General features: G+C 44.1%; 1 protein-coding gene across 1 annotated transcript in view; it reads left to right on the plus strand.

The window, feature by feature from the left end:
• The window catches only part of LOC115467066 (cytochrome P450 2K6-like), a 114,538-nt gene that overhangs the window by 65,798 nt on the left and 21,839 nt on the right, over positions 1 to 26,901 (plus strand). Inside the window, exons 3-4 of the mRNA XM_030198745.1 lie at positions 3,825 to 3,974; positions 16,929 to 17,089. Of these exons, the coding sequence (XP_030054605.1) occupies positions 3,825 to 3,974; positions 16,929 to 17,089 (311 nt within the window). The remainder of the gene's footprint in view (positions 1 to 3,824; positions 3,975 to 16,928; positions 17,090 to 26,901) is intronic.

The raw sequence follows: 26,901 nt of genomic DNA on the forward strand, positions 1-26,901 counted from the left end.
GGGAGGAAAGAAAAAAGAAGATGCACATGGATGGAGATGAGGGAAAGGGAAGAGGAGAAAAACTGCACATGGATGGAGAAAATAGGCAAAAGCTGGATCCATGTTATACCTCCTCCAGTCAATTCCATGGAGGAGGACCCAGCTTTTACTTATGGATGCAGGGCAACAAAAGAAGAAGAAAGGAGGAAAGTAAAGAAATAAATGGAAAGGAAGCCCTGGAAACAGAGTTAAGAGAACAGATAGAGAGCAGCAGAATCAGAGACTGGGATCAATATGGATAGAAAAACAAAGTCACCAGACAACAAAGGTAGAAAAAAATCATTTTATTTTCATTTTAGTGTTTGGAATTTGTCTTATTTTGCACTGGGTATACTGGAGCTGTAACAGCTTACAGAAATTATTTATAATGAAAAAAAAATCACATTATTTTTTTCTCCTATACTAGTATAATATTTTCAATGATGTCTGTTTATATGTGCCATGCTTGGTATAAGGGATGTGGCTAATGTGGGTGTGGCTATAATAGGGGCGGTTCCATGTGTGGTGACCCCGCCCGCAATGAATACCGGCATCTTTTTTTCTACAAAAAAAGCACTGACTAAAGCTAAGTGCCTGAGAACAGCATTATCAGTATTCTCTGCAGCAAAGCTTATTGCATACAATGGACTTTGAGGCAGAGAACGTGAGATGACGCATTTGTGTGTGCTATGCATTAGTAACAGGGATCATAGTGACACCACTCCACTAAATGTATCTACCCTAACATTTTGATATAATTCATACTCTAGTATCACAGTGCCCCCATTGATTTACTACAACTACTACTACTACTATAAATCATTTCTATAACACTACCAGTTGTACGCAGCGCTTTACAATTGAACATGAAGAAAAAAAAGACAGTCCCTGCTCAAAAGAGCTTACAATCTAAATCGGGACAGACAGACAGGACCAATAAGGATAAGGGTAGGACAGACAGAAGGACACATAGGGAAAGGGACTATTGAAGAGAGGAAGACAAGATAAAGGTTACAAGCAAGTGACAAGTTAGGTGTCAAAAGCAGCATCAAACAGGTAGGCCTTTAGCCCAGATTTGAAGGTGGCCAGGGATGGAGGTAGACGTAACGGCTCAGGAAGCCCATTCCAGGCATAAGGTGCGGTGAGACAAAAGGAACGGAGTCTAGAGTTAGCCTTGGAGGAGAAGGGTGCAATTAGGAGAGATTTGCCTAGTGAACGGAGTTCCTAGGAAGGAGTGTAGGGAGAGATGAGGGTGGAGAGGTAGTGAGGGGCTGCAGAGTGAATGCACTTATAAGTCAATAAGATGAACTTGAATTTTATAGGGAAACGGATAGGGAGCCAGTGAAGTGACTTCAGGAGAGGGCTGATATGGGCATAACGACTTTGGCGAAATATTAGTCGTGCAGCAGAATTTTGAAGAGGAGAGAGGTGGCTGAGTGGAAGACCTGTGAGAAGCAAATTGTAGTAATCTAAGAGAGAGGTGATGAGAGTGTGGATGAGGGTTCTGATAGCTTGTTCAGAAAGGAAAGGGCAATTTTGGTGATATTATAAAGGAAGAAATGACAGGTTTTAGCAATCTGTTGAATACGTGCAGAGAAGGAGAGGGAGGAGTCGAAGATGACCCCAAGGTTACGAGCAGATGAGACAGGAAGAATGAGCATGTTGTCGACAGAAATAGAGAATGGGGGAAGGGGAGAGGTTGGTTTAGGTGGGAAGATAAGGAGCTCAGTTTTGGACATATTAAGCTTCAGGTGGCGGTGAGACATCCAGGTAGCAATGTCAGAGAGGCAGGCAGATACCTTGGACTGGATTTCTGCTGAGATTTCTGGTGTGGAGAGGTAAACCTGGGAGTCATCAGTGTAAAGGTGATACTGATAACTGTGGGAAGAGATCAGAGCACCAAGGGAGGAAGTATAGATGGAGAAAAGGAGAGGTCCTAGGACGGATCCTTGAGGTACACCCACTGACAGTGGGATAGAGGAAGAGGAGGATCCACCAGAGTATACACTAAAAGAAAGCTGTGAGAGATAAGAAGAAAACCATGAGAGAGCAGAATTCTGAAATCCAAGAGAGGACAGCGTGTCAAGGAGTAGGCTGTCATCAACCGTATCAAAAGCAGCAGAAAGGTCGAGAAGAAGGAGGATAGAATAGAGCCCTTTGAATATAGCCATGAATAGATCATTGGATACTTTAGCAAGTGTTGTTTCAGTTGAATGAAGGGGATGAAAGCCAGATTGGAGTGGATCAAGAATAGGTTGAGAAGAAAGAAAGTCAAGGCATGGACGGTGGGCAGCACGTTCTAGTATCTTGGATAAGAAAGGGAGGAGGGAGATGGGGCGATACTTGGAAGGAGAGGTAGGATCCAGAAAAGTTTTTTTGAGGAGTGGGGTGACTACAGCATGTTTGAAGGCATCAGGGACAGTCGCAGTGGAAAGTGACAGATTGCGGATATGACAGATGAAAGGGGTGACAGCAGGAGAGATAGTGTTGAGTAGATGAGTGGGAATAGGGTCAGTGGAGCAGGTGATTAGCTTTGAGGATGACAGAAGAAGTAAAGTTTCTTCTTCAGTGATTTCGGAAAAGGAAGAAAAGGAGGCAGGGGTAAGAGGGTTGAGAGAGTGGACTAAGGGAAGAAGGGGTGGAGGAGAGCTGGTTGTAAGTTCAAGTTTAATCTTGTGAACCTTATCATGAAAGTAATCAGCCAGAGTCTGGGGAGAAAGTGAAGGGGGAGTAGGAGGAGAAGGCACTTTGAGGAGAGAGTTTAGCGTGGCAAAGAGACGTCTAGGGTTTGAACCAATAGAGTTAGTCAATTGGATGACAAGTTGGAGAGCAGATTGGAAGGAGGTCAGCAAGAATTTGAAGTGAATGAAGTCAGCAAGGGCATGAGATTATGCCAAAGGCGTTCAGCAGAGCAGGCACAAGAGCATAGGTAGCGGATAATAGGGGTCAGCAAAGGTTGGGGTTTGGTACGTTTAATGGGACGAGACACGGGAGGAGCGAGAGTGTCTAGAGAAGATGACAGAATAGTATTATAGAAAGAGACAGCCTCATTGACGGACTTGGTTGACATAGCAGTAGAGAAAAGATTTGAGATAGTGGAGGGTAGGGTAGAAGGGTTAATAGCCTGTAGATTCCTAAATGTGTTGGACGGGACTGGGGAGGAGGGTGTTGAAGTGTGAAAGTTATAAGATGATGGTCAGATAGGGGGAGAGTTGAGGCAAGGAAATTGGAGGGTGAGCAGTTGGAGAAGAGTACAAGATCAAAACAGTGGCCATTCTGGTGAGTAGGGGTGGTGGAGCACAGTTGAAGATTGAAGGAGGATGTTAAGGCAAGGAATTTAGAAGCATAAGAGTCAGAGGGGTCATTAGCATGAAAGTTAAAATCCCCAAGAATGAGGGAAGGAGACGAAGGTTTAAGTAAGAAGGAGAGCTAGGCATCAAAGTCAGTGAGAAAGGAAGAGGGGGATTTAGCAGGGGGTCGATAAATGACTGCTACCCGGAGAGGTAGAGGAGCGAATAGACGGATCGAGTGGACTTCAAAGGAAGAAAAGCAGTGAGACTGAGGTGGAAGAATGGGTTGAAATTTACAGGAGGGTGAGAAGTAGTAGTCCGACACTGCCTCCACGGCCAACCGTGCAAGGAGTATGGGAGAAGAGATAACCTCCATGACATAGGGCCGCAATTGATTTCCTTCCTTCTCCTTGGTCTCTGAAATGTGTTTTGTTTATTTTTATCTGAAATACTTTGGTAAAATAAAATCTTGAAATGTGACTCAAAGATTATATTTAATTATTTTATATTTCCTAGGTATCCTTTTTTCTCATGGTGAGAACTGGAAAGTAATGAGGAGGTTTACCATAAGAACTTTACGAGATTTGGGCATTGGAAAGAGAACCATAGAGGACAAAATTATAGAGGAATGTGATTTCCTAATCAAACATTTTGAATCATTTCATGGTAAGTATCACCATGGTTTTTTAGGTCCTAATAATCTAACATTTTCCTTATAGACACAGAAGAATAAAAAAAAAGCCTTAATGGATTAGACCTTATAGAATTAAGTTGTTTGTTATGGATTTAGTCATGGTGAAGTTAATTTTCAAAAGCTGTTTGCTGGATTAATGGTTATGTACCCAGAAACTAAACTCTCTGAAACCACCCACCCTGTGAGCATGTAAAAGAAGCAAAGGTAGGATCAGAGGTAAGGTTAGGTCCGGGGAGACAACATTGTTAATGCTGTATTTTCAAACCTGTTCATGTTGTTTGTCTGGGGAAAAGTATTCACAGAAAAAGCAAGTCCAAATCTCTTCAGGTACTTTTTTTCACCATGGGCTGTATTAGAGGTACATATTTTTCTCCGAGGACAAGCAGGCCAGATAGTTCTCACATCTGGGTGATGTCATCCATGGCATCTGATGCGGAACACTTTTATAGCATAATATTCCTTTAAGAGTTTGTGACAGTGCTCCTACCATGCATGTGCGAGTGCCTTCCCATCCACTACAAGAGTGCAGGATCATCAGTCTCTCTTCATCTGTAGTGAGGAGAGAACACGCTGCTTGCAGCTCCTCACAGTGTCTGATGCGTCAATTTTGTTGAGCTTTTTTGTGCCTTCCATTTTGAGTATTTGTTCCCCTGTTTTATGTTTTCCCACTTTGGTATTGTTTTCTCCTTAACCCTTAAGGTTTTAGTTGGAAGTTTTTTTCCTAATTTTAAGTTTCATCATTTTTTCTCTGGCTCACAAGGCCCTCAGGCCTGAGCTTCGGTCTGAATCCTTTCTCTTCAATTTTCTTGGTGATTTCCCTTTTTTTCTATCACAATCGAGTTGTTTGATTTGGCCACAGCAGTTTTTCCTTCCATGTCATCAAAGGTTTCCAGTGGCTTCAAGCGCTGTGCTTGCTGACTCTCTTTCCTGGTGTATCCAGTGTTTGGGGCAAGACCAGAGCTGGCACAACCCAGTAAGTGTGGTAAGCATGGCAGGGGGGCACCAGCCTCTGGAGAGCACAAGCCATGCTTACCACCGCTGGAGGCTCACACTTCCAGCCCCAGCTGCAGCCCTCGATCCCCACCTGCTTGCCCTCACTTCCCCGACAGCCCTCTTTTTGTTCCTGCCATCCTGTATTTAAATCTTTTATTTAACCTCAAAATAAAACTGGCAGCGGTAGCAACAAGAAGCAGGCTCAACTCGAGCCTTTCCTTCCTTTCCTCTCAGTGTCCAGCTTCTGTCTCCGCAAGGGCGGGACACTGAGAGGGAAGGAAGGGAAGGCTCGAGGCAAGCCTGCTTCTTTCACTGCTGCCACTTTAACTTTAAGTTAAAGTAAAAGATTTAAGCGCAGGGCAGCAGGAATAAAAAAGGGGATGTTGCAGGACAAGAGTGTTTGCCAGGTGGGAGGCTGGGATTGCAACTGGAACTCGGGGGATGAAAAGGGGAGCAGGTGGGGCCTAGGGTGAATCACTGGACATGGATGGGAGGTAGGGCAGAGGAGAATTGCTGGACATGGATGGGATGGGAGAGCAGGACAGGAGAGAGAAGAAATCGCTGGACATGGATGGGAGGGCAGGGCAGAAGAGAATAACTGGACATGCAGGGAGGGGATGGCAGGTGATAGAGGAGAATTGCTGGACATGGATGGATGGATGGTGGAGCAGGCAGGGGGGAGAAGAGAGATGCTGGATATGAATGGATGGAGGGGAGGGCAGGAGAAGTTCTGGACATGGATGGAGGTGAGGGAAGACTGTGTAGAAAACTGGTGTTTCTTATCTTTTGGGAATCATAGGTCAAGCAGGCTTGCCTTTTTTATAAAGGCCTGAATAAAAATCAAATTGACTGTCTGACCCTAAAAGATTGCAAGAGGTTTCAGTAACACTGTGTTTGTGACAGCTGACAGTTGCTAAAACTCGGCTCTGACAAAAATAACTGAAAAGGGTTCAATAACACCAGGTGGTCGGTCCAAAAGAAGAAGTTAGGAAAAAAGTTGCGGTTAGATATCCCATAACTGGTAAACAACAAAGGCGAAGTGCAAAGAAAAAGAGGACCCTAGGAGAGGGGCTGTGGAGCTTGTGATCAGATGTGCAAATTTAGGGGGGGGACTAAAGAAATCAGCATGTTTATCCAAATTGAAGCTAATGGTTTTCAATGGTAGAAAAAGAGTATTTAAGATGCTGCTGTGCTCCATAGAAATGGAGAAATCTGTATAGCTTTGATGGGCTTGTCATGCTGTCGGATATCTCCTGTAACAGAAAATGATTCTACATCTGTACTGATGAAATTCGTATGACTGAATTGTAATTCCTTTTGGGTAAGTTGAATAAAAATACTTTGTCATTCCTTTGATCTCTTGGTCTGTCTTCTGGTTAACTGCAGAGCACGTGCACAGCTCTGTCAGAATTAAGGAGTCAGTCAGTGGCGTAGCAAGGGTGGGGGCGGTCCGCCCCGGGTGTCATCGGGTGGGGGGGTGCTCCACTCCCGCTGCTCCGCCTTTACATTTTTTTTTTTCGAAGCGCTGGAAAGTGGCAGGCAGCGCGCCTCCCGTCTGCCCTGCTAGTAAAGAAGATCTCGCTGACGTCGTCGCCCTTCCCACATTGAGTCCCGCCCGCCCTCGCGGTAATAGGAAGTTGCCTCAGAGGGGGGCGGGACTCAATGTGGGAAGGGCGACGACGTCAGCGAGATCTTCTTTACTAGCAGGGCAGATGCAAGGCGCGCTGCCTGCCACTTTCCGGCGCTTCGAAAACAATTTTTTAAAGCAGGACAGGGTAGGAGAACGGATCTCGGGTCGGGTCGGGTCGGGTTGGGGGGGGACTCAGAGGGGAGAAGGGGATTGGGGGGGCGCTCAGAGGGGTGCTTAAAGGGGATTAGGGAGGGTGGGAGAGCATCAAGGAGGGGAGAAGGGGATTGGGGAAGGGTGGGGGAGCTCAGAGGGGTGCTTAAAGGGGATTAGGGAGGGTGGGGAGCTCAGAGAGGGGAGAAGGGGATTGGGGGGGCGCTCAGAGGGGTGCTTAAAGGGGATTAGGGAGGGTGGGAGAGCATCAAGGAGGGGAGAAGGGGATTGGGGAGGGGTGGGGGAGCACAGAGGGGTGCTTAAAGGGGATTGGGGAGGGTGGGAGAGCATCAAGGAGGGGAGAAGGGGATTGGGGAGGGGTGGGGGAGCACAGAGGGGTGCTTAAAGGGGATTGGGGAGGGTGGGAGAGCATCAAGGAGGGGAGAAGGGGATTGGGGAGGGGTGGGGAGGGGAGTGCTCAGATGGGAGAAGGGGTCTGAAGCTGGAACTGGGGTCTGACATGGGGGCAGGAGGGAAAATGGGTCCATGCCTGGGGCAGGTGGGAGAATGGGTCTGGGGCTGAAAGGGGGGGATGCAAGGCATGTGGTGGATGAAGGGGACTGGAACTGGGGGCTGAAAAGAGGGGGCAGAGAGAGAGGGGACAGATCCTGGATGGAAGGGGGGCACGTGAGGGAGGGCAGACCCTGGACGGATGGTAGAGGGAGGGCAGACGGATTGAAGGGGCAGAGAGAAAGGGCAGATGGTGGGTGGAAGGGGAGAGAGAAAGAGGGCAGACTGGGGCAAATGGTGGATGGAAGGGGCAGAGATAGAGGCCAGATGTTGATGGAAGGAGGAGAGAGAGATTGCAGACTGGGGCAGATGGTGCATGGAAGGGGCAGAAGTGGATGGAAGGGAGAGAGGGCAGACAGTGGATTGAAGGAACAGAGAGAAAGGGCAGACACTGGATGGCAGAGAGAGAGTGAAGACAGATGCTGGATAGAAGGAAGACAGTGAAAAGATGAGGAAAGCAGAAACCAGAGACAACGAACTGTAAATATATATTTTTATTTTTTTGCTTTAGGATAAAGTAGTATTGTAGCTGTGTTAAATGTTTATAATAGAACATGTAAATAAGGTAATCTTTTTATTGGACTAATTTTAATACATTTTACTTTCGGAGAACAAAACCCCCTTCCTCAGGTCAGGATAGGACACTGTAACAGTACTATACTGAATTGACCTGAGGAAGGAGGTTTTGGCCTCTAAAAGCTAAATGTATTAGTCCAATAAAATGATATTATTTGTTTTATTTCTATTTGTTAATTTGTAAAATGGTGATTGGTATTTGTTAGTTTTTTCAAATTTACATCTGCTGTCTTTATATTTTGCACAGTACTAGAGGACATTTTCTGTTTCTGTGGTGTTGCATTGTATGCAGAGTCTGGCATCGGGGGTTCAGTTTAATTTTTGTCTAAATAGAAAGTTTATGATTACTTATTCTATAGTGGATTAGGGTGTATCTATTTGTGAAAAAGACATGGCTTTCGGTTGGCATTGACTGTGCAGGATCGACGATCTGTACTAATCTGTCTGTTTTCGTTTTACAGTAGGTGAATTGATGTTCTAGTGCTTTCCTTTTCCTTGTGTGACTCGTACAAATTACTGCTTATGGTATGGTAGAATTGCTCTATAGGTCCTGAGTGTTTTGTATTCTCGGTATGCCTAGTACTGGATTTCGGGGGGGGGGGGGGGGGTGTTAAAAAATGACCGGCCCCGGGTGTCAACTACCCTAGCTACGCCACTGGAGTCAGTAAACCTTAAAAGCAGCCTGGGGATTTCCATCCCTCATTACTTGCAGCTGGATTGTGGTATTTGAGAACTTGGAAATAACCCAAATTTTGAACAACTGGAAGGAGCTGCATATGAATGGAGGGGAGGGCCCAGAGGGGAGAAAGGAGAAATGCTGGAAATGGATGGAGGGGAGGGAAGACAGAGGAAGGAGATGCACATGGATGAAAGGGAAGGTAGAGAGGAGAAATGCTGGATATGGATGGAGGGCAGATAAGACAGAGGAAGGAGATGCACATGAATGGAGGGGAGGGGAGAGAGGAGAAAGGCTGGAAATGTATGGAGGGGAAGGAAGAGAGAGGATAATGTTGATAAGGGAAGAAAAAACGACTTCATCAAACTGTTGCACGTATCACAAAGATAGAGAACGCGGAATCAGTGATTCCATATGCACACAGTTAAAAATATTAATCAGGGGGAAACAAGATTGTGGCATGAAGAGAATGCAGTCAAGATGGTCTGATCCTTACCTTCACTCTCTGGAACTTAGATACATTTTCTTCTTTCCCCAAGCCTAAAAGGAGTGGTAAGCAGCGTGCTGGCCCTGCTATGCCTGCGGCACCCATGGTGGGACCTATGAACCGCTTCACTGCCTTTGGACGTTTTCTGGGACTGGATTCTTCGCTGTTGGAGGGAGCGGTTGGAGATGACCCGCTCCCCCAACTTGAGGCTGAAACATCTCTCGGTCCCGAAAATCGGAGGTCACCACTCATGCTGGTGGCTGAGTTGAGATATCAGCAGGAAACCCCTTACCCTGATGTGCTGGGAGTGCTTCCTGTGGAGGGGGGGGGGGGGTCAAGTCACAGCAACAAACCACCAGATAATTCCACACAGATGAGCGTGGCACAGAATGGAGTCAGCGTTTCTGCTGATTCCAAAGCTGCAAAGGAAAAACAGCTTTCGGGTGACTTTATGACTGAAATTATTTCTTTGAGTAAGTCTTTTTTAGCGTTAGTATTGGCGGCTGCGGGTGGCGAGGGGGTTGATGTGCCCGCTGGGGGGGGGGGGGTAGGGGCTTTGGTAAAGCGCTGGGGGGAGGGTCTTGGGTGATGCGTCTAGGGGGGTAGGGGTTTTGGTGTTGCACCGGTGCTTGGTTGTTGCACCAAGGGGGGGGGGGCACTGAAAGCTGATTCGTAGGCAGGGGGAGGAGTAGGGAAACACGCAGGGGGAGGAGTAGAGAAACACGCTCCGCGTGTTTCCCTACTCCTCCACCTGCCTGGCTCGCGGTTTTGCAGGGCAGGGGCTTGGTTGTTGCACTGAGGGGGGGCACTGACAGCTGTTTCCCAGGCAGGGGGAGGAGTAGGGAAACTCCTTGCCTTGGAATCGGCTGTCAGTGACATCACTGATGTCAGTGCATTCTAAACTGCCTAGCAGACCACCTCCGAGGGAGGCACGGTCCCAGGCACATTTGAATGTTGAAGGTGAGAATTATTATATAAGATTGGGCTCCACACATAAATTTAGGCACGGACATTTGAACCACGTTTTCATTGGAGCAAATGGTGGCACCTAAATTTACCCACGAACACGATTAGTGAGCTGTGCGCATAAATGCCAATTAGTGCCAATTAGTACCAATAATTGCTTATTAACATCCAATTATTGACACCAATTGGCTTGTTACCTAATTAAGTTCCATGCTTTTCAATCATTGGCTTAAAAAAACCTCTCTTTTATTGCATAAGTTTCATCAAAAGCTGGATAAGAAAATGTATTTATGACCATAGACTGTGATAGGTGCTGGAATATTTCTATTTATGAATGATATTTGATGCTTTTGATGAAACATTTGTTTTCTAATAAAAGGGAGGTTTTTAAAGCCAATGAGTGAAAAGTAGGAAGCAAGAAAACACGTTGGGGTGATAAAAGCTACCCAAATTTTCTGAGGCTTTTTCCTACACTAAAACCTTTAGAATAAGAGCTGTCCTGTGGAGAAGAGAAGGGATTTCAAGGTTTGCTAAGGAAATTCACAACACTTGTCACAAGATTACAGTGGTATTATGTTATGATTAAGCTGTTGCTTTGAACCACTGTCCTCATTATAGTTTAGAGTAGACCTTCTCGTGAATACATATAGAGAAGCTGGAGGCAATCAAGAGAAAGTCTACAGACAGGTGCTGTATCTGCAATGTTAATCATATGACATGAGATGTAGGAACCTAAACATACATAGCCCTAGAACAAAGGAGAAGCAAGGTGAATATGAAAGAAGAATTTAAATCTCACATGCACAAGAAGCAATTATTTGTCAATAGAAATTATGCCTTAGAACACTGTTTCCCAAGTCCAGCCCTGGAATACCTCTTGCCAGTCAGGTTTTCAGGATATCTACAATGAATATGCATGAACCTGGGGGGTCTTTTACTAAGGCGTGCTAGCGTTTTTAGCGCATGCTAATATTCAGGGTGCATTAAACGTTAGCAACACCCATAGGAATATATAGATGTCTCTAATGTTTAGTGCGAAATATTAGCATGTATTAAAAATGCTAGCGTGCCTTAGTAACAGATGTCTTTGATTTGCATACACTGCCTCCATTATATACAGATCTTTTTCATGTATATTCATTGTAGATATCCTGAAAACTTGACTGGCAAGGGCTATTGACCTCTAGTGGCACAAGAGGATGGTAAGGAAGCATCAGAATAATCTTCATGAAACAAAACCTTTAAAATGGCTGGGGTGATAAATACATAAGTGCATAAGTATTGTCATACTGGGAAAGACCAAAGGTCCATCAAGCCCAGCATCCTGTTTCCAACGTTGGCCAATGCAGGTCACAAACACCTGGCAAAATCCCAAAAAAGTACAAAACATTTTATACTGCTTATCCCAATGTTATGATTCTGTTAGTATTTCTACTAGTCAGACAGGGGAATGCTTTGGACCGCTCCTGATTGGTCCGTCAGGGGCTGGGCTGATGTCAGTCTGATCTACTTAAGCTCACCCCTCCCGTCAACCCCAGTTTTTGCGTTTTCTCTGATTCTGCTGAAGCCTTACCTGTGCTCTGTCTGAGCTATTTGCTCTGTGCTTGTATGGAGTTGTTCTCCTATGCTGGCTTGCAGTTTTCTACTGCTCTGTCTCTGCCTGCCTGTGTCTAATTACCTTTCTCACTACACCTGGGTTTCTCTCTTTGGCTCTGGTGCCATGTGGTGAGTCCCTCCTCCATCTGTTCCAGTGTGTTTGTTTTGCTTCCCTTTGTTTATCTCCATGGGGGTTGTTTGTTTGTTTGTTTGTTTGTTTGTTTGTTTCATTGTACTCCCCATTACCAGTTGTCTGCAATGTTCCCTGCCTCTAGTTAATGTCTGTATGCTGACCATGGCTTAACCCTTTGTCTGCAGAGCTTCTCTGCTTCTAGCAGTTCTGTTTACTGCAGTTCCCTCCTGGTGTGACTAGTTCAGTCCTTTCTTTGTTGTATTACCTCCTGTAATACAGAGCCCTGTCCCTTTCTGTGTGTGTGTGTGTGTGTGTGTGTGTGTGTGTGTGTGTGTGTGTGTTTTAGGCTCTGCACTCCGTTTTGCAGACTTTTCCAACCAGGCACACTAGGGGGCCAGTCCACTACAAATGCTGGCTCCTCCCACAACCAAATGCCTTGCATTTCGCCGGGTTTAAGATGGCCGAGTCTGGTTTCCATTATGGCTGAAAACCGAAGCCGGCCATCTGCTCTAAACCCGGTGATCGCAACATTTGACCTAAATGTTGATTTAGCGGCCCCAACCGTATTTCGAAAATACGGTTGGCTCCGCCCCTTTACGGAGCCGGCCCCGAACATGGCCGGCCATCTATTTGGCCAGCGCTGTTCGATTATGCCCCTCCACATCAACCAGCTCACTTTTATCCACATGTTTGTTCACCCCTTCAAAGAAATGCAGTAGATCGGTGAGGCAAGATTTCCCTTCACTAAATCCATCTTGACTTTGTCTCATTAATCCATGCTTTTGAATATGCTCTGTAATTTGTTCTTAATAAAAGTGTATCTACCATTTTGCTCAGCACCGACGTCAGACTCACTGGTCTATAATTTCCTGGATCTCCTCTGGAACATATTTTAAAAATCGGCGTTACAATGGCCACCCTCCAATCTTCCGGTACCACGCTTGATTTTAAGGATAAATTACATATTACTAACAATAGCTCTGCAAGCTCATTTTTCAGTTCTATCAGTACTCTGGGATGAATACCATCCAGACCAGGAGATTTGCTACTCTTCAGTTTGTAGAACTGCCCCATTACATCCTCCAAGTTTACAGAGAATTCATTAAGTTTCTCCGACTCGTCGACTTCAAATACCATTTCTGGCACCGGTATCCCACCCAAATCTTCCTTGGTGAAGACCGAAGCAAAGCATTCATTTAATCTCTCCGCTATGTTTTTGTCTTTCCTGATTGCCCCTTTTACTCCTCGATCACCTAGCGATCCGATTCTTATGCCGGCTTCCTGCTTTTAATATACCAATAAAAATTTTATTATGTGTTTTTGCCTCCAATGCAATCTTTATTTCGAAGTCCCTCTTAGCCTTCCTTATCAGCGCTTTGCATTTAACTTGACATTCTTTATGTTGTTTCTTATTATTTTCAGTCGGTTCCTTCTTTCATTTTCTGAAGGATTTTCTTTTAGCTCTAATAGCTTCCTTCACCTCACTTGTTAACCATGCCGGCTGTCGTTTGGTCTTCCGTCCTCCTTTTTTAATACGTGGAATATATTTGGCCTGGGCTTCCAGGATGGTGTTTTTGAACAGCATCCACGCCTGATGTAAATTTTTGAGCCTCACAGTCGCTCCTCTAAGGTTTTTTTCACCGTTCTTCTCATTTTATCATAGTCTCCTTTTTTAAAGTTAAATGCTAATGTATTTGATTTCCTATGTATACTTACTTCAAATCCGATCATATTATGATCTCTGTTATCAAGCGGCTCCAGCACCATTACCTCCCGCACCAAATCATGCACTCCACTAAGGACTAGGTCTAGAATTTTTCCTTCTCTCGTCGGATCCTGTACCAGCTGCTCCATAAAACTGTCCTTGATTTCATCAAGGAATTTTACCTCCCTAGCGTGCCCTGATGTTACATACCTAGTCAATATCAAGGTAATTGAAAATCACCCATTATTATTGTGTTGCCCAGTTTGCTTGCATCCCTAATTTCCTTTAACATTTCTGCATCCATCTGTTCATCCTGGCCAGGCGAACGGTAGTACACTCCTATCACTATCCTTTTCCCCTTTAGTGACAAAAATGGATGTCTTTTTTGTTTTTCGAAAATACAGTTTGTACGGACCAAATGCAATGGATTTCTTCATTTCTGAGCTGGGCGTTTGCTTGTTTTAGCGATAATGGAAACTAAAAACGCCCAGCTCAAAAACGTCCTAATCCGAGCCATTTGGTCGTGGGAAAGGCCAGGATTCGTAGTACACTGGCCCCCCTGACATGGCAGGACACCAACTGGGCACCCTAGAGGTCAGTGCAGTGGATTTCAGAAAAAGCTCCCACATGCATAGCTCCCTTACCACGGGTGCTGAGCCCCCAACCCCCTCCCCCAAAACCCACTACCCACAAATGTACAACATTACCATAGCTCATGGGGGGGAAGGGGGCACCTACATGTGGGTACAGTGGGTTTTGAAGGCCTCCCATTTACCAGCACAAGTGTTACAGGTAGGGGGGATGGGCCTGGGTCCGCCTGCCTGAAGTGCACTGCGGTACTCACTAAAAGTGCTCCAGGGACCTGCATACACACAGGCCTCTAGGACTTGTTGCTGCTGTATAACCTTGGCACACCAGTTGACACCTGAAAACTAATCTCTCCGAAAACGTCCTTTATTGGAATAAGCACGTTTACTCACAGTTAACTGCAGATCACAGGTTGTGCCCCACTGGCAACGAGTCTCCCTGGTACTGAGATTAGCAGTAGGTCAGAGCTGGCAGAATGTTGTACAATGCCCTCTTTCAGCAACATTCAAGGTAAGAACTAGGTTCTGTAACGTGGCTAACACATGAAAGAGATCTAAAACTGGCTTACAAAAATGGCCACTACCTCATGGACTACCGGAAACAAAACAGGGCACACTCTGACCCAGTAAGGAGGGGGAAAAGCACCATGGGAGTTCAGCCTACCAACTACCAACATCGTGAGAATGTGGCACAAGCTAGTGGAATCACGGAGCCCAATACCCTATACCCACCACAATGCATTGCTGATGTGACTCTGCAGTGCGCATAACAGAAAAGGTGTCACACTCACCCGAGAGCCACATCAGAACCAGGGAAAGGCTGTCACAGGATAGGACACATTCTGCTGTCATGGAGGTGGGTACGGCATTTGAGGCTGGAAAAAAAGTTTTTAAAGTGAGTTGTTTTTGGTGGGAGGGTGACCACTGGGGGAGTCCGGGGAGGTCATCCCTGATTCCCTCCGGTGGCCATCTGGGCAGTTGGGGCACTTTTGGGGGACTTGTTCGTGAAAAAAAAGGGTCCAAAAAAAGTGACCCAAAATCAGCGTAAAAACGCCTTTTTTTTCGATTATCAGCTAAAGACGCCCATCTCTCCTCGGCCAATAACCACGCCCCAGTCCCGCCTTCACCACGCCTCCGACACACCCCCATCAATTTTGTTCGTTCCTGCGACGGAGTGCAGTTGAAGACGACCAAAATCGGCTTTCGATTATACCGATTTGGGCACCTACGGGAAAAAGACGCCCATCTCCCGATTTGGGTCGAAATATGGGTGTCTTTCACTTTCAATTATGAGGCGGTTTGTATTGTTAATTGATATTTTTACTGCTGTAATTTCCTATAGCTCATGTTTGATCTATTGTTACTGTATAACGCCTTGAGTGAATTCCTTGAAAAAGACGGTAAATAAATCCTAATAAATAAATAAATATGAGATCAGATTATTTCTAATCAAATATCTTAAATGGAGGAAATACATCAGTAAAAAGTTGATTCCCTCACTACAGTGATGAATCATGCTATTAAGATTTTCAGAAGGCGTTTGACAAAGTGCCGCACGAAAGACTCCTGAAGAAATTGCAGAGTCATGGAATCGGAGGTAGGGTATTATTATGGATTAAGAACTGGTTGAAAGATAGGAAGCAGAGAGTAGGATTGCGTGGCCAGTATTCTCAGTGGAGGAGGGTAGTTAGTGGGGTCCCACAGGGGTCTGTGCTGGGTCCGTTGCTTTTTAATGTATTTATAAATGACCTAGAGATGGGAATAACTAGTGAGGTAATTAAATTCGCCGATGACACAAAATTATTCAGGGTCGTCAAGTCGCAGGAGGAATGTGAACGATTACAGGAGGACCTTGCGAGACTGGGAGAATGGGCGTGCAAGTGGCAGATGAAGTTCAATGTTGACAAGTGCAAAGTGATGCATGTGGGTAAGAGGAACCCGAATTATAGCTACGTCTTGCAAGGTTCCGCGTTAGGAGTTACGGATCAAGAAAGGGATCTGGGTGTCGTCGTCGATGATACGCTGAAACCTTCTGCTCAGTGTGCTTCTGCGGCTAGGAAAGCGAATAGAATGTTGGGTGTTATTAGGAAGGGTATGGAGTCCAGGTGTGCGGATGTTATAATGCCGTTGTATCGCTCCATGGTGCGACCGCACCTGGAGTATTGTGTTCAGTACTGGTCTCCGTATCTCAAAAAAGATATAGTAGAATTGGAAAAGGTACAGCGAAGGGCGACGAAAATGATAGTGGGGATGGGACGACTTTCCTATGAAGAGAGGCTGAGAAGGCTAGGGCTTTTCAGCTTGGAGAAGAGACGGCTGAGGGGAGATATGATAGAAGTGTATAAAATAATGAGTGGAATGGATCGGGTGGATGTGAAGCGACTGTTCACGCTATCCAAAAATACTAGGACTAGAGGGCATGAGTTGAAGCTACAGTGTGGTAAATTTAAAACGAATCGGAGAAAATTTTTCTTCACCCAACGTGTAATTAGACTCTGGAATTCGTTGCCGGAGAACGTGGTACGGGCGGTTAGCTTGACGGAGTTTAAAAAGGGGTTAGATAGATTCCTAAAGGACAAGTCCATAGACCGCTATTAAATGGACTTGGAAAAATTCCGCATTTTTAGGTATAACTTGTCTGGAATGTTTTTACGTTTGGGGAGCGTGCCAGGTGCCCTTGACCTGGATTGGCCACTGTCGGTGACAGGATGCTGGGCTAGATGGACCTTTGGTCTTTCCCAGTATGGCACTACTTATGTACTTATGTACTTATGTACTTATGTGTATTCTACATAACTGTGTTTCGGCAGATGCGCCTGTATCAGAAATCTTGCAATTGCCTCTTCATGTTTTTCAGGGACTCCATTTGATACCTTGATGAGCATTACTCTTCCTGTTGCCAATATAATTGCATCTATACTACAAGGATATCGTTTTGACTACAATGATCCAGTATTACAGAGGCTTATACACATAATTGATGAAGGTGAGAGGCTCCTGGGATCCCCAACAGTTTTGGTAACATTTCATTTTCATATATATATTGAATGCAGAAACTAAATACAATAAACATTCCAAGTCTTTCTCATGAACATACTAAGGATATGTGAAATAATTACCCAGATCATAACCCTGTTCCTAGGGCTTCCAATATTACGTTTCAACTGATAAACACTAAAAAAGATACTTTTGATATAAAAACATTATTGGGTCCTTTTACTAAGGTGCACTAACAGATTTAGCGCTTGCTAATGATTAGCACATGCTAAATGATAAGATGCCCATAGGAATATAATTGGCATCTTGTCATTGTATGTTCTTTTATTATGATATATTAAGTAAAATTGTAAACCACATAAGTATCTTTTTGATATATGATATATCAAATAAATTTGAAATTCAACATTGAAAGTTTTACATTCTTAATGCTACATGTGCTGCTTTTAAGGAGAAAATACTTTCACATAAAAGAAAAATAAAACAAACATAAACACCTAAGGGTACTTTTTCCATGGACAGTGGAGGAGTGACCTAGTGGTTAGAGTGGTGGACTGGGTTCGATTCCCACTGCAGGCACAGGCAGCTCCTTGTGATTCTGGGCAAGTCACTTAACCCTCCATTGCCCCAGGTACAAATAAGTACCTAAGCCGCATTGAGCCTGCCATGAGTGGGAAAGCGCGGGGTACAAATTTTAAAAAAAAAAAGGAAAACATAATGCTGTCATAGGAGGCAACTTTTGAAAATAATTGGGGAGTACTGGACTTATAACGCACAACAAATTTCCCCTTACACAGCCGAAAAAACAAATCTAGTAGTGAATGACTAACGAATAACACGGGGACAAAGTTTATCCCCGTCCCCGCAGGTTCTGTCCCCGTGGGCTCTGTCCTCATCTGTAGAAACCTCAAACACTTATGATTTTATATTTAAATCTTCTTATTAAAGTATAAAAAGGAACAATATGCTGTGCAACTGTTGTGTATAAATTACAAATAGAGAACAATAATAACAATGAGCAGCTGTAATAACCCTCCTTCCCACCACCACCCTCTACCCTTCCAACCCCAACAATAGATGATTTCTACTACACCAAGGAATCCTAATTCACACTGTTAAAATGTCCAGGGGTATAAATTACAACCCATTCTATATGCCCTAGAGGGGAAAAATATGCCCTATGAAGCACTATTATGTTTTTTTAATCTAATGTTGATGAATAAGAAGTAATCATCAATCTCAGGATTCAGTCTAGCCCTTCTGTCTTCCACAGTCCTTCCTGCAATAGAAGATGTCTTCTTAGAAGATGTGCTGGTAGTAGGATGTACAGGATCCCCCATGCAAATTTTGCTAGTTGTGGCCAGTATGTTTGCTTGTTTTTCCCAAAAATCAAAATATCTTTGTAGGCATCACTTAAACATAAAGAACAGTCCAGTTCAAGTAGAAAATGACACATCCCTGTGGGTTCTGTACTCATCCCTGCCCCATCCCCATGGGATCTGTCCCCGTCCCCACCCCAACCCTGCAAGCTCTGTCCCCATCCCCACAGTTACTGCGGTTCCCCGTCTCTGTCTCATTCTCTATGAATGACCTGCTCGTATCTAAATGTCAAAAGCCTGGCAGATAATGTAGTCATACAAACAGTGGAGTCCTGCTATTCTTTCCTCCCTCTCACAGATAGTCAGCATCATTTTCTCTCTCTCTCTCTCTCTCTCTCTCTCTCTCTCTCTCTCTCTGCCTCCATTCAGGCCATCCACAGCACTTTTCTCCAACCAGTCTCTCACTTCCCTCAGCCCATCTACACCACTATTCCCCCAATTGTTTTCATTTTCCCCTAATTTCCTCTTCCCCCATGCTCCTCCTTGTCCTCTTTCTACCCTCCCTACTCCCTCTTCATTTTTTAATTTTTTCTCCTCCCACATAAGCATAATTTGATGTTTTATATTTTGGGGCAGGGAGTTTAATAGCTCTCTTCCTGCTTCCAGAGACACCAAGGGTGGCCCATTCTAATGCTAGAGATTTACCACTGCAATGCTGAAGATTGAAGGCCAATGATTGTGTTTTTTCTCATGGGCCCCAGCCATGTCTAAACCTAGTTCTGCCAGATGTACATTCCAAAATCTGACATATTACAATCAATAAATAGAAAATAGAATTACATAAGTACATAAGTACATAAGTAGTGCCATACTGGGAAAGACCAAAGGTCCATCTAGCCCAGCATCCTGTCACCGACAGTGGCCAATCCAGGTCAAGGAGCAGCTCGCAGAGTAAAAAACTTGCATCAGGCGTGGATGCTGTTTAAAAACACCATCCTGGAGGTTCAGGACAAATATATTCCACGTATTAGAAAAAAGGGAAAAAAGACTAAACGTCAGCCGGCGTGGCTAAACAGTAAGATAAAGGAAATCATTAGAGCCAAAAAACAATCCTTCAGAAAGTGGAGAAGAGAACCAACTGAAAGTAACAGGATAGATCATAAGGAATGCCAAGCCAAATGCAAAGCGGAGATAAGGAGGGCAAAAAAGGACTTTGAGAAGAAATTAGCGTTGGAAGCAAAAATACATAGTAAAAACTTTTTTAGATACATTAAAAGCAGGAAACCGGCCAAAGAGTCGGTTGGGCCGCTGGACGAAAATGGTGTTAAAGGGGCGATCAAGGAGGACAAAGCCGTAGCGGAGAAATTAAATGAATTCTTTGCTTCGGTCTTCACCGAGGAGGATTTGGGGGGGACACCGGTGCCGGAAAGAATATTTGAAGCGGGGGAGTCGGAGAAACTAAACAAATTCTCTGTAACCTTGGAGGATGTAATGGGTCAGTTCAGCAAGCTGAAGAGTAGTAAATCACCGGGACCTGATGGTATTCATCCCAGAGTATTAATAGAACTAAAAAATGAACTTGCGGAGCTACTGTTAGAAATATGCAATCTGTCCCTAAAATTGAGTGTAATACCGGAAGACTGGAGGGTAGCCAATGTTACTCCGATTTTTAAGAAAGGTTCCAGAGGAGATCCGGGAAATTATAGACCGGTGAGTCTGACGTCGGTGCCGGGCAAGATGGTGGAGGCTATTATTAAGAATAAAATTGCAGAGCATATACAAAAACATGGACTGATGAGACAAAGTCAGCACGGATTTAGTGAAGGGAAGTCTTGCCTCACCAATCTAATGCATTTTTTTGAGGGGGTAAGCAAACATGTGGACAATGGGGAGCCGGTTGATATTGTATATCTGGATTTTCAGAAGGTGTTTGACAAAGTGCCGCACGAAAGACTCCTGAAGAAATTGCAGAGTCATGGAATCGGAGGTAGGGTATTATTATGGATTAAGAACTGGTTGAAAGATAGGAAGCAGAGAGTAGGATTGCGTGGCCAGTATTCTCAGTGGAGGAGGGTAGTTAGTGGGGTCCCGCAGGGGTCTGTGCTGGGTCCGTTGCTTTTTAATGTATTTATAAATGACCTAGAGATGGGAATAACTAGTGAGGTAATTAAATTCGCCGATGACACAAAATTATTCAGGGTCGTCAAGTCGCAGGAGGAATGTGAACGATTACAGGAGGACCTTGCGAGACTGGGAGAATGGGCGTGCAAGTGGCAGATGAAGTTCAATGTTGACAAGTGCAAAGTGATGCATGTGGGTAAGAGGAACCCGAATTATAGCTACGTCTTGCAAGGTTCCGCGTTAGGAGTTACGGATCAAGAAAGGGATCTGGGTGTCGTCGTCGATGATACGCTGAAACCTTCTGCTCAGTGTGCTGCTGCAGCTAGGAAAGCGAATAGAATGTTGGGTGTTATTAAGAAGGGTATGGAGTCCAGGTGTGCGGATGTTATAATGCCGTTGTATCGCTCCATGGTGCGACCGCACCTGGAGTATTGTGTTCAGTACTGGTCTCCGTATCTCAAAAAAGATATAGTAGAATTGGAAAAGGTACAGCGAAGGGCGACGAAAATGATAGTGGGGATGGGACGACTTTCCTATGAAGAGAGGCTGAGAAGGCTAGGGCTTTTCAGCTTGGAGAAGAGACGGCTGAGGGGAGATATGATAGAAGTGTATAAAATAATGAGTGGAATGGATCGGGTGGATGTGAAGCGACTGTTCACGCTATCCAAAAATACTAGGACTAGAGGGCATGAGTTGAAGCTACAGTGTGGTAAATTTAAAACGAATCGGAGAAAATTTTTCTTCACCCAACGTGTAATTAGACTCTGGAATTTATTGCCGGAGAACGTGGTACGGGCGGTTAGCTTGACGGAGTTTAAAAAGGGGTTAGATAGATTCCTAAAGGACAAGTCCATAGACCGCTATTAAATGGACTGGAAAAATTCCTCATTTTTAGGTATAACTTGTCTGGAATGTTTTTACGTTTGGGGAGCGTGCCAGGTGCCCTTGACCTGGATTGGCCACTGTCGGTGACAGGATGCTGGGCTAGATGGACCTTTGGTCTTTCCCAGTATGGCACTACTTATGTACTTATGTACTTATGTACCTGGCACGCTCCCCAAACGTAAAAACATTCCAGACAAGTTATACCTAAAAATGCGGAATTTTTCCAAGTCCATTTAATAGCGGTCTATGGACTTGTCCTTTAGGAATCTATCTAACCCCTTTTTAAACTCCGTCAAGCTAACCGCCCATACCACGTTCTCCGGCAATGAATTCCAGAGTCTAATTACACGTTGGGTGAAGAAACATTTTCTCCGATTCGTTTTAAATTTACCACACTGTAGCTTCAACTCATGCCCTCTAGTCCTAGTATTTTTGGATAGCGTGAACAGTCGCTTCACATCCACCCGATCCATTCCACTCATTATTTTATACACTTCTATCATATCTCCCCTCAGCCGTCTCTTCTCCAAGCTGAAAAGCCCTAGCCTTCTCAGCCTCTCTTCATAGGAAAGTCGTCCCATCCCCACTATCATTTTCGTCGCCCTTCGCTGTACCTTTTCCAATTCTACTATATCTTTTTTGAGATACGGAGACCAGTACTGAACACAATACTCCAGGTGCGGTCGCACCATGGAGCGATACAACGGCATTATAACATCCGCACACCTGGACTCCATACCCTTCCTAATAACACCCAACATTCTATTCGCTTTCCTAGCCGCAGCAGCACACTGAGCAGAAGGTTTCAGCGTATCATCGACGACGACACCCAGATCCCTTTCTTGATCCGTAACTCCTAACGCGGAACCTTGCAAGACGTAGCTATAATTCGGGTTCCTCTTACCCACATGCATCACTTTGCACTTGTCAACATTGAACTTCATCTGCCACTTGCACGCCCATTCTCCCAGTCTCGCAAGGTCCTCCTGTAATCGTTCACATTCCTCCTGCGACTTGACGACCCTGAATAATTTTGTGTCATCGGCGAATTTAATTACCTCACTAGTTATTCCCATCTCTAGGTCATTTATAAATACATTAAAAAGCAACGGACCCAGCACAGACCCCTGCGAGACCCCACTAACTACCCTCCTCCACTGAGAATACTGGCCACGCAATCCTACTCTCTGCTTCCTATCTTTCAACCAGTTCTTAATCCATAATAATACCCTACCTCCGATTCCATGACTCTGCAATTTCTTCAGGAGTCTTTCGTGCGGCACTTTGTCAAACGCCTTCTGAAAATCCAGATATACAATATCAACCGGCTCCCCATTGTCCACATGTTTGCTTACCCCCTCAAAAAAATGCATTAGATTGGTGAGGCAAGACTTCCCTTCACTAAATCCGTGCTGACTTTGTCTCATCAGTCCATGTTTTTGTATATGCTCTGCAATTTTATTCTTTTTTCTACCTTTGTTGTCTGGTCATTTTATTTTCTTATTGTGTTGGTCCTAGTCTCTGGTTTCCTCTTTGTTCTCTGAAATCAAATCAAATCAATTCTTACATATCGCTAATATTCCTTTTCCAGGGTTCAGTGCTGTTTACATTCTGGATGAGATAAAAACAGAAACTGTCAGAGTGTATGCATGAAACAAAAGAACATTATATGGCAGTCTTATGGATGGTTCAATGAAACAAAAGTAGTAATGGATCATTATGAAATGGTCTTTGGGAAGAGAAAGGTTAGCCTCTTCTGGAAGCTAAGGTAGCTATTGTCTGTTCTAATGGCAATAGTTAAAGAGTTCTATAATGTATCTGCAACTACAGGGAACAGAGAGCCAAAGATCTTCTGATCTTGAATTCCCTTATGGAACGATGATTCTAGCATCAGTTGTTCTTTCAGTCAAACATAGTGAAGTAGCCCTAGTCAGCAATTCAGATGTGAAACTCTAAGATAGGGAAACTAAACAAGCAGCTTTAAACTGAATTCTTTCTGATATGTGAAACCAGTGCAGTTTGATTTAGGTGCATTGGGCCATATTCTATAATTACACGTGCACATTTCAGAATGCCCACAAAATGCCCATTTCCCTGCCTATAATCATGACCCTTTTGTCTACGTGCGTTAGAAGTTAGGTGCACTGCATTACAGAATGCACTTAGCGAGTTGTGCATGTAAATTCTAATTATTGCCAATTAGTGCTCATCATTTGCTTGTTAAGAGCTGTTATCATTGCTGATTAGCTTGCTAAGCCACTTAAGCTGTGCATGTTGTTATTGAATACGTTTGGATTTCAGTGTGGATCTCTAGGCGCACTATATAGTATCCAGGGGATAGCGCAACACTGAAATCCACAATACAGCACTGCAAATAACAAAGCAATCTCTGGAGCACTAACAAAAACATTTGAATATAACCCTTCCACCTTTTACAGACCTCTCAAAAACTCCCCAAACCCCTCCATATCCCCTTATATTCCCCCGATCTCCTCCTAACAGAAAGAATGCAAAACCAAGGAGGTTTAATAACATAATATAAATCTCAAGAATTTGCTATTGTTTTCAATAGTGTCTGCAAATGTTTTGGGTCACTCAATGTGGCAGCAATCTCCGCCTACTGGCTTCAGCCCATAGAATGTGCCAGATAGGCTCATGCAGTCTCCTCTCTTATTAAACCTCCTTATTATCAAACCTCCGTTTTAGGAGATACCAACTTTCCATCCTGCTTTCCCTGAAGCCCATTGGTCAGACATTCCTTAGCCAGCCACTAGGCTGCAGAGGGAGGCAGGAGCAGTAGCTACAGAGACCAGCCTTTCTTCCTGTTTTCCCCTGAAGCTCTACATCCCAAAGATTTCAGCTCTGATATCTGGGTAGTCCTGGAAAGAATATTGGGGATGCTCTAGCACCTACAGAGCTGGTGCCTAAGGACTCTGTTCTGACAAGTATAGCAACAATAGACTGGAAAGATCCAGTACTTAGAAAATGTATGAAGCTCAAGAACTTGACAAAGTCAGGTATAGCATGAGACCTAGTTGTCGAACACATGACTTGTCTGCCATTCTGATATAATGAGATGTCATCCAAGTTTTCAATAACTGCAGGCAGTGTAATGCTGAAGTGAATATCCTGGATCTATTTCCTGCTATTCATTGCCCATCTCAGTAAAGCCAGCTCCTCTGCTATCTCTGTTGCTGTTTCTGTTCTCTCTTTATATGTCTCTCTCTATTTTTCTTCCATTTCCATCTCACTTCCTTTGCTCTCTTTTCTTTCTTTTTCCCAGTTTGCTTTTTCTCTTTGTTGTTGAACTTAGAACTAATGTTTGTGTAACCCACTCCTCTCACCCAGAAACGGGTTCACGCTCAGGAGGTGGACCCCATGAGTTAATCTTGGGGGTTTGGGAGACTGGGTTTGCACTACTCTCTTCAGGGTCCCTCCCGGGAACACACAGTAGTCAGAAGAGTCAAGAAAATAACTGAACTTTATTTAACAAGTGGAACTCTGCATCATTTGTCATAGGAGTCCTCAGCACACAGCTATGATGGTAATCTTTCTTGAACTTACATAGTCACAAGAGCAATCAACCTTTCCTTATTGGGTTATACATTCATGCAAAACCCCTTTTGCTTGACCTTCAACCAGTTGACACTCCACAATCACCTTCTCCGATGCATCATTATCATCAACAGAGTGTTGGATCCAGCATTTTCTGTCCAAGCCTTTCAGGGGTTTACCTGAAAGAAATCATCAGCCGTGGGCAGATAGCATCCTACCCTTAAGCCCAGTTTGTGGCAAGACTCCCCAATCTCCAGCCTGCAGGTCGGCTTCTCTGTTCAGCTCAGGAGTTTAACAGTAATAACTCTGACCCTGCTCCTCTTTCAAGGTCTACTCAGCAGTCTTAGACACAGGCTACCAAGTCTTAAAGCACTGCCCTTCCTTAAATAGTAATTCATCAGCTCCGCCCCACACTGAGACTCCACAAATCAGGACATCCTCAAGTGTGAGATGGACTTATAAGTATGTTCATGCTGGGCTCCTTCCACACAGGGCTTCATGGGGTTACATTTGGCTTTTTCCTAGGAGAAGGCGGTCCTAAATTAAATTTTATGTAGGATTTGCTACACTAACTAAAGGGGCAATTCCATAAATTGGTACCAAAACGTGGGAGTCACAATGTGGTGTAGCATTTGCACCATTTCTAGAATGGCTTATGGGCGCATGTAAGCCATTATAAAATACTAGTGCAAATCAGCTTTGGCAAACAGAGTTAGGCGTTACAACTTATGTCATGGCATTGGCTGACATAAGTTGGCGTGTCTAGTGCACCATGCAACAAGTGCAACTAATAGTATTCTAGAAGTTGTGTATGACGCGTGGCAACATTCCTATCCATATCTCGCCCAAATGTCCTCCCCCTTGCAGTTGGACGCTAAGAGACTTATGCACATGGATTCAGAATAGCATCCATCACTTACATGCATAACTTTCAATTATTGGTTCCAATCAAGCATGAAAGCACTATTATTCTGTTACATACATGTGCTATTGGTATCTAAATTGAGACACCAGCTTATAGAATTGCCTGGTAAAACTTTTTAGTACATATCTGCCCTTGTTTACTACAGCATGGTAAGGTTTTACAGTAATTGCCAAAATTAATACATGGTGTTTGCAAAACCTTCTCATTAGCTGTTGGAGGTATTTCCAGAATTTTGGGGAGGGCTTACATATAGTTAATGTCATGAAAAAGTCACTAGTGCATATTAACCACATGCCACAGCAGTTAGCTTCATGTCAAGGTGCCATTAATCACTCTGTTTTATCTGTTGTGTTAACAACCTCTGTGGTAAATGTAAGGAGCAATCCCCACTCATTCCACACCCCAAAATTCTAATGTGGTTTTGTGAAAAGAAGGAATGGCTAATCAGCTGGCTAATTATATATGAGAGTGTGGTATTTTTTTTTTCATGCTTGCTAGGACCCTTTTATTGTGCCTTATTAAGGAGGTCTTTTACTAAAGATTAGCACATATTATCTGCAGCAGGGCCCATAAGAGCACATGTTTACTGAACATTTTTCCCATAGACACAAAATGGGAGAGAACCAGGCCTCAAAATACTTCCTATGGCAGATAACATTTGATAATCTTTAGTTTAAAAAAAAAACCTAAATGCACTAAACTGTATACTGGATGATATATTATATTTTTACAAAAGCTGCATCCTCTTGGATTCTGGATTTGTGAATCATAATTCAGGAGGTAGATCATAATTTAAGTTATATACCATAAGTCTCAAATGCATCATTTCCAGTTCTAGTTCATGCTAAAATTCCATTTTAATCTAAAGGGGTCTGTTTACTAAGCCCTGCTAGCAGTTGTCACGTGGCATTGCCGACACAGCCCATTCAAAGTGAATGGGCTGTGTCGGCACTAGCGCACAACCAGCCATGCTAGTGGCTTAGTAAACCCCAGTGTAAGTGTCCATTCCAATAATAGACTATCTTCTT

The sequence above is a fragment of the Microcaecilia unicolor genome, chromosome 3 (genome assembly GCF_901765095.1).
Source record: "Microcaecilia unicolor chromosome 3, aMicUni1.1, whole genome shotgun sequence".
Taxonomy (NCBI): Eukaryota; Metazoa; Chordata; class Amphibia; order Gymnophiona; family Siphonopidae; genus Microcaecilia; species Microcaecilia unicolor.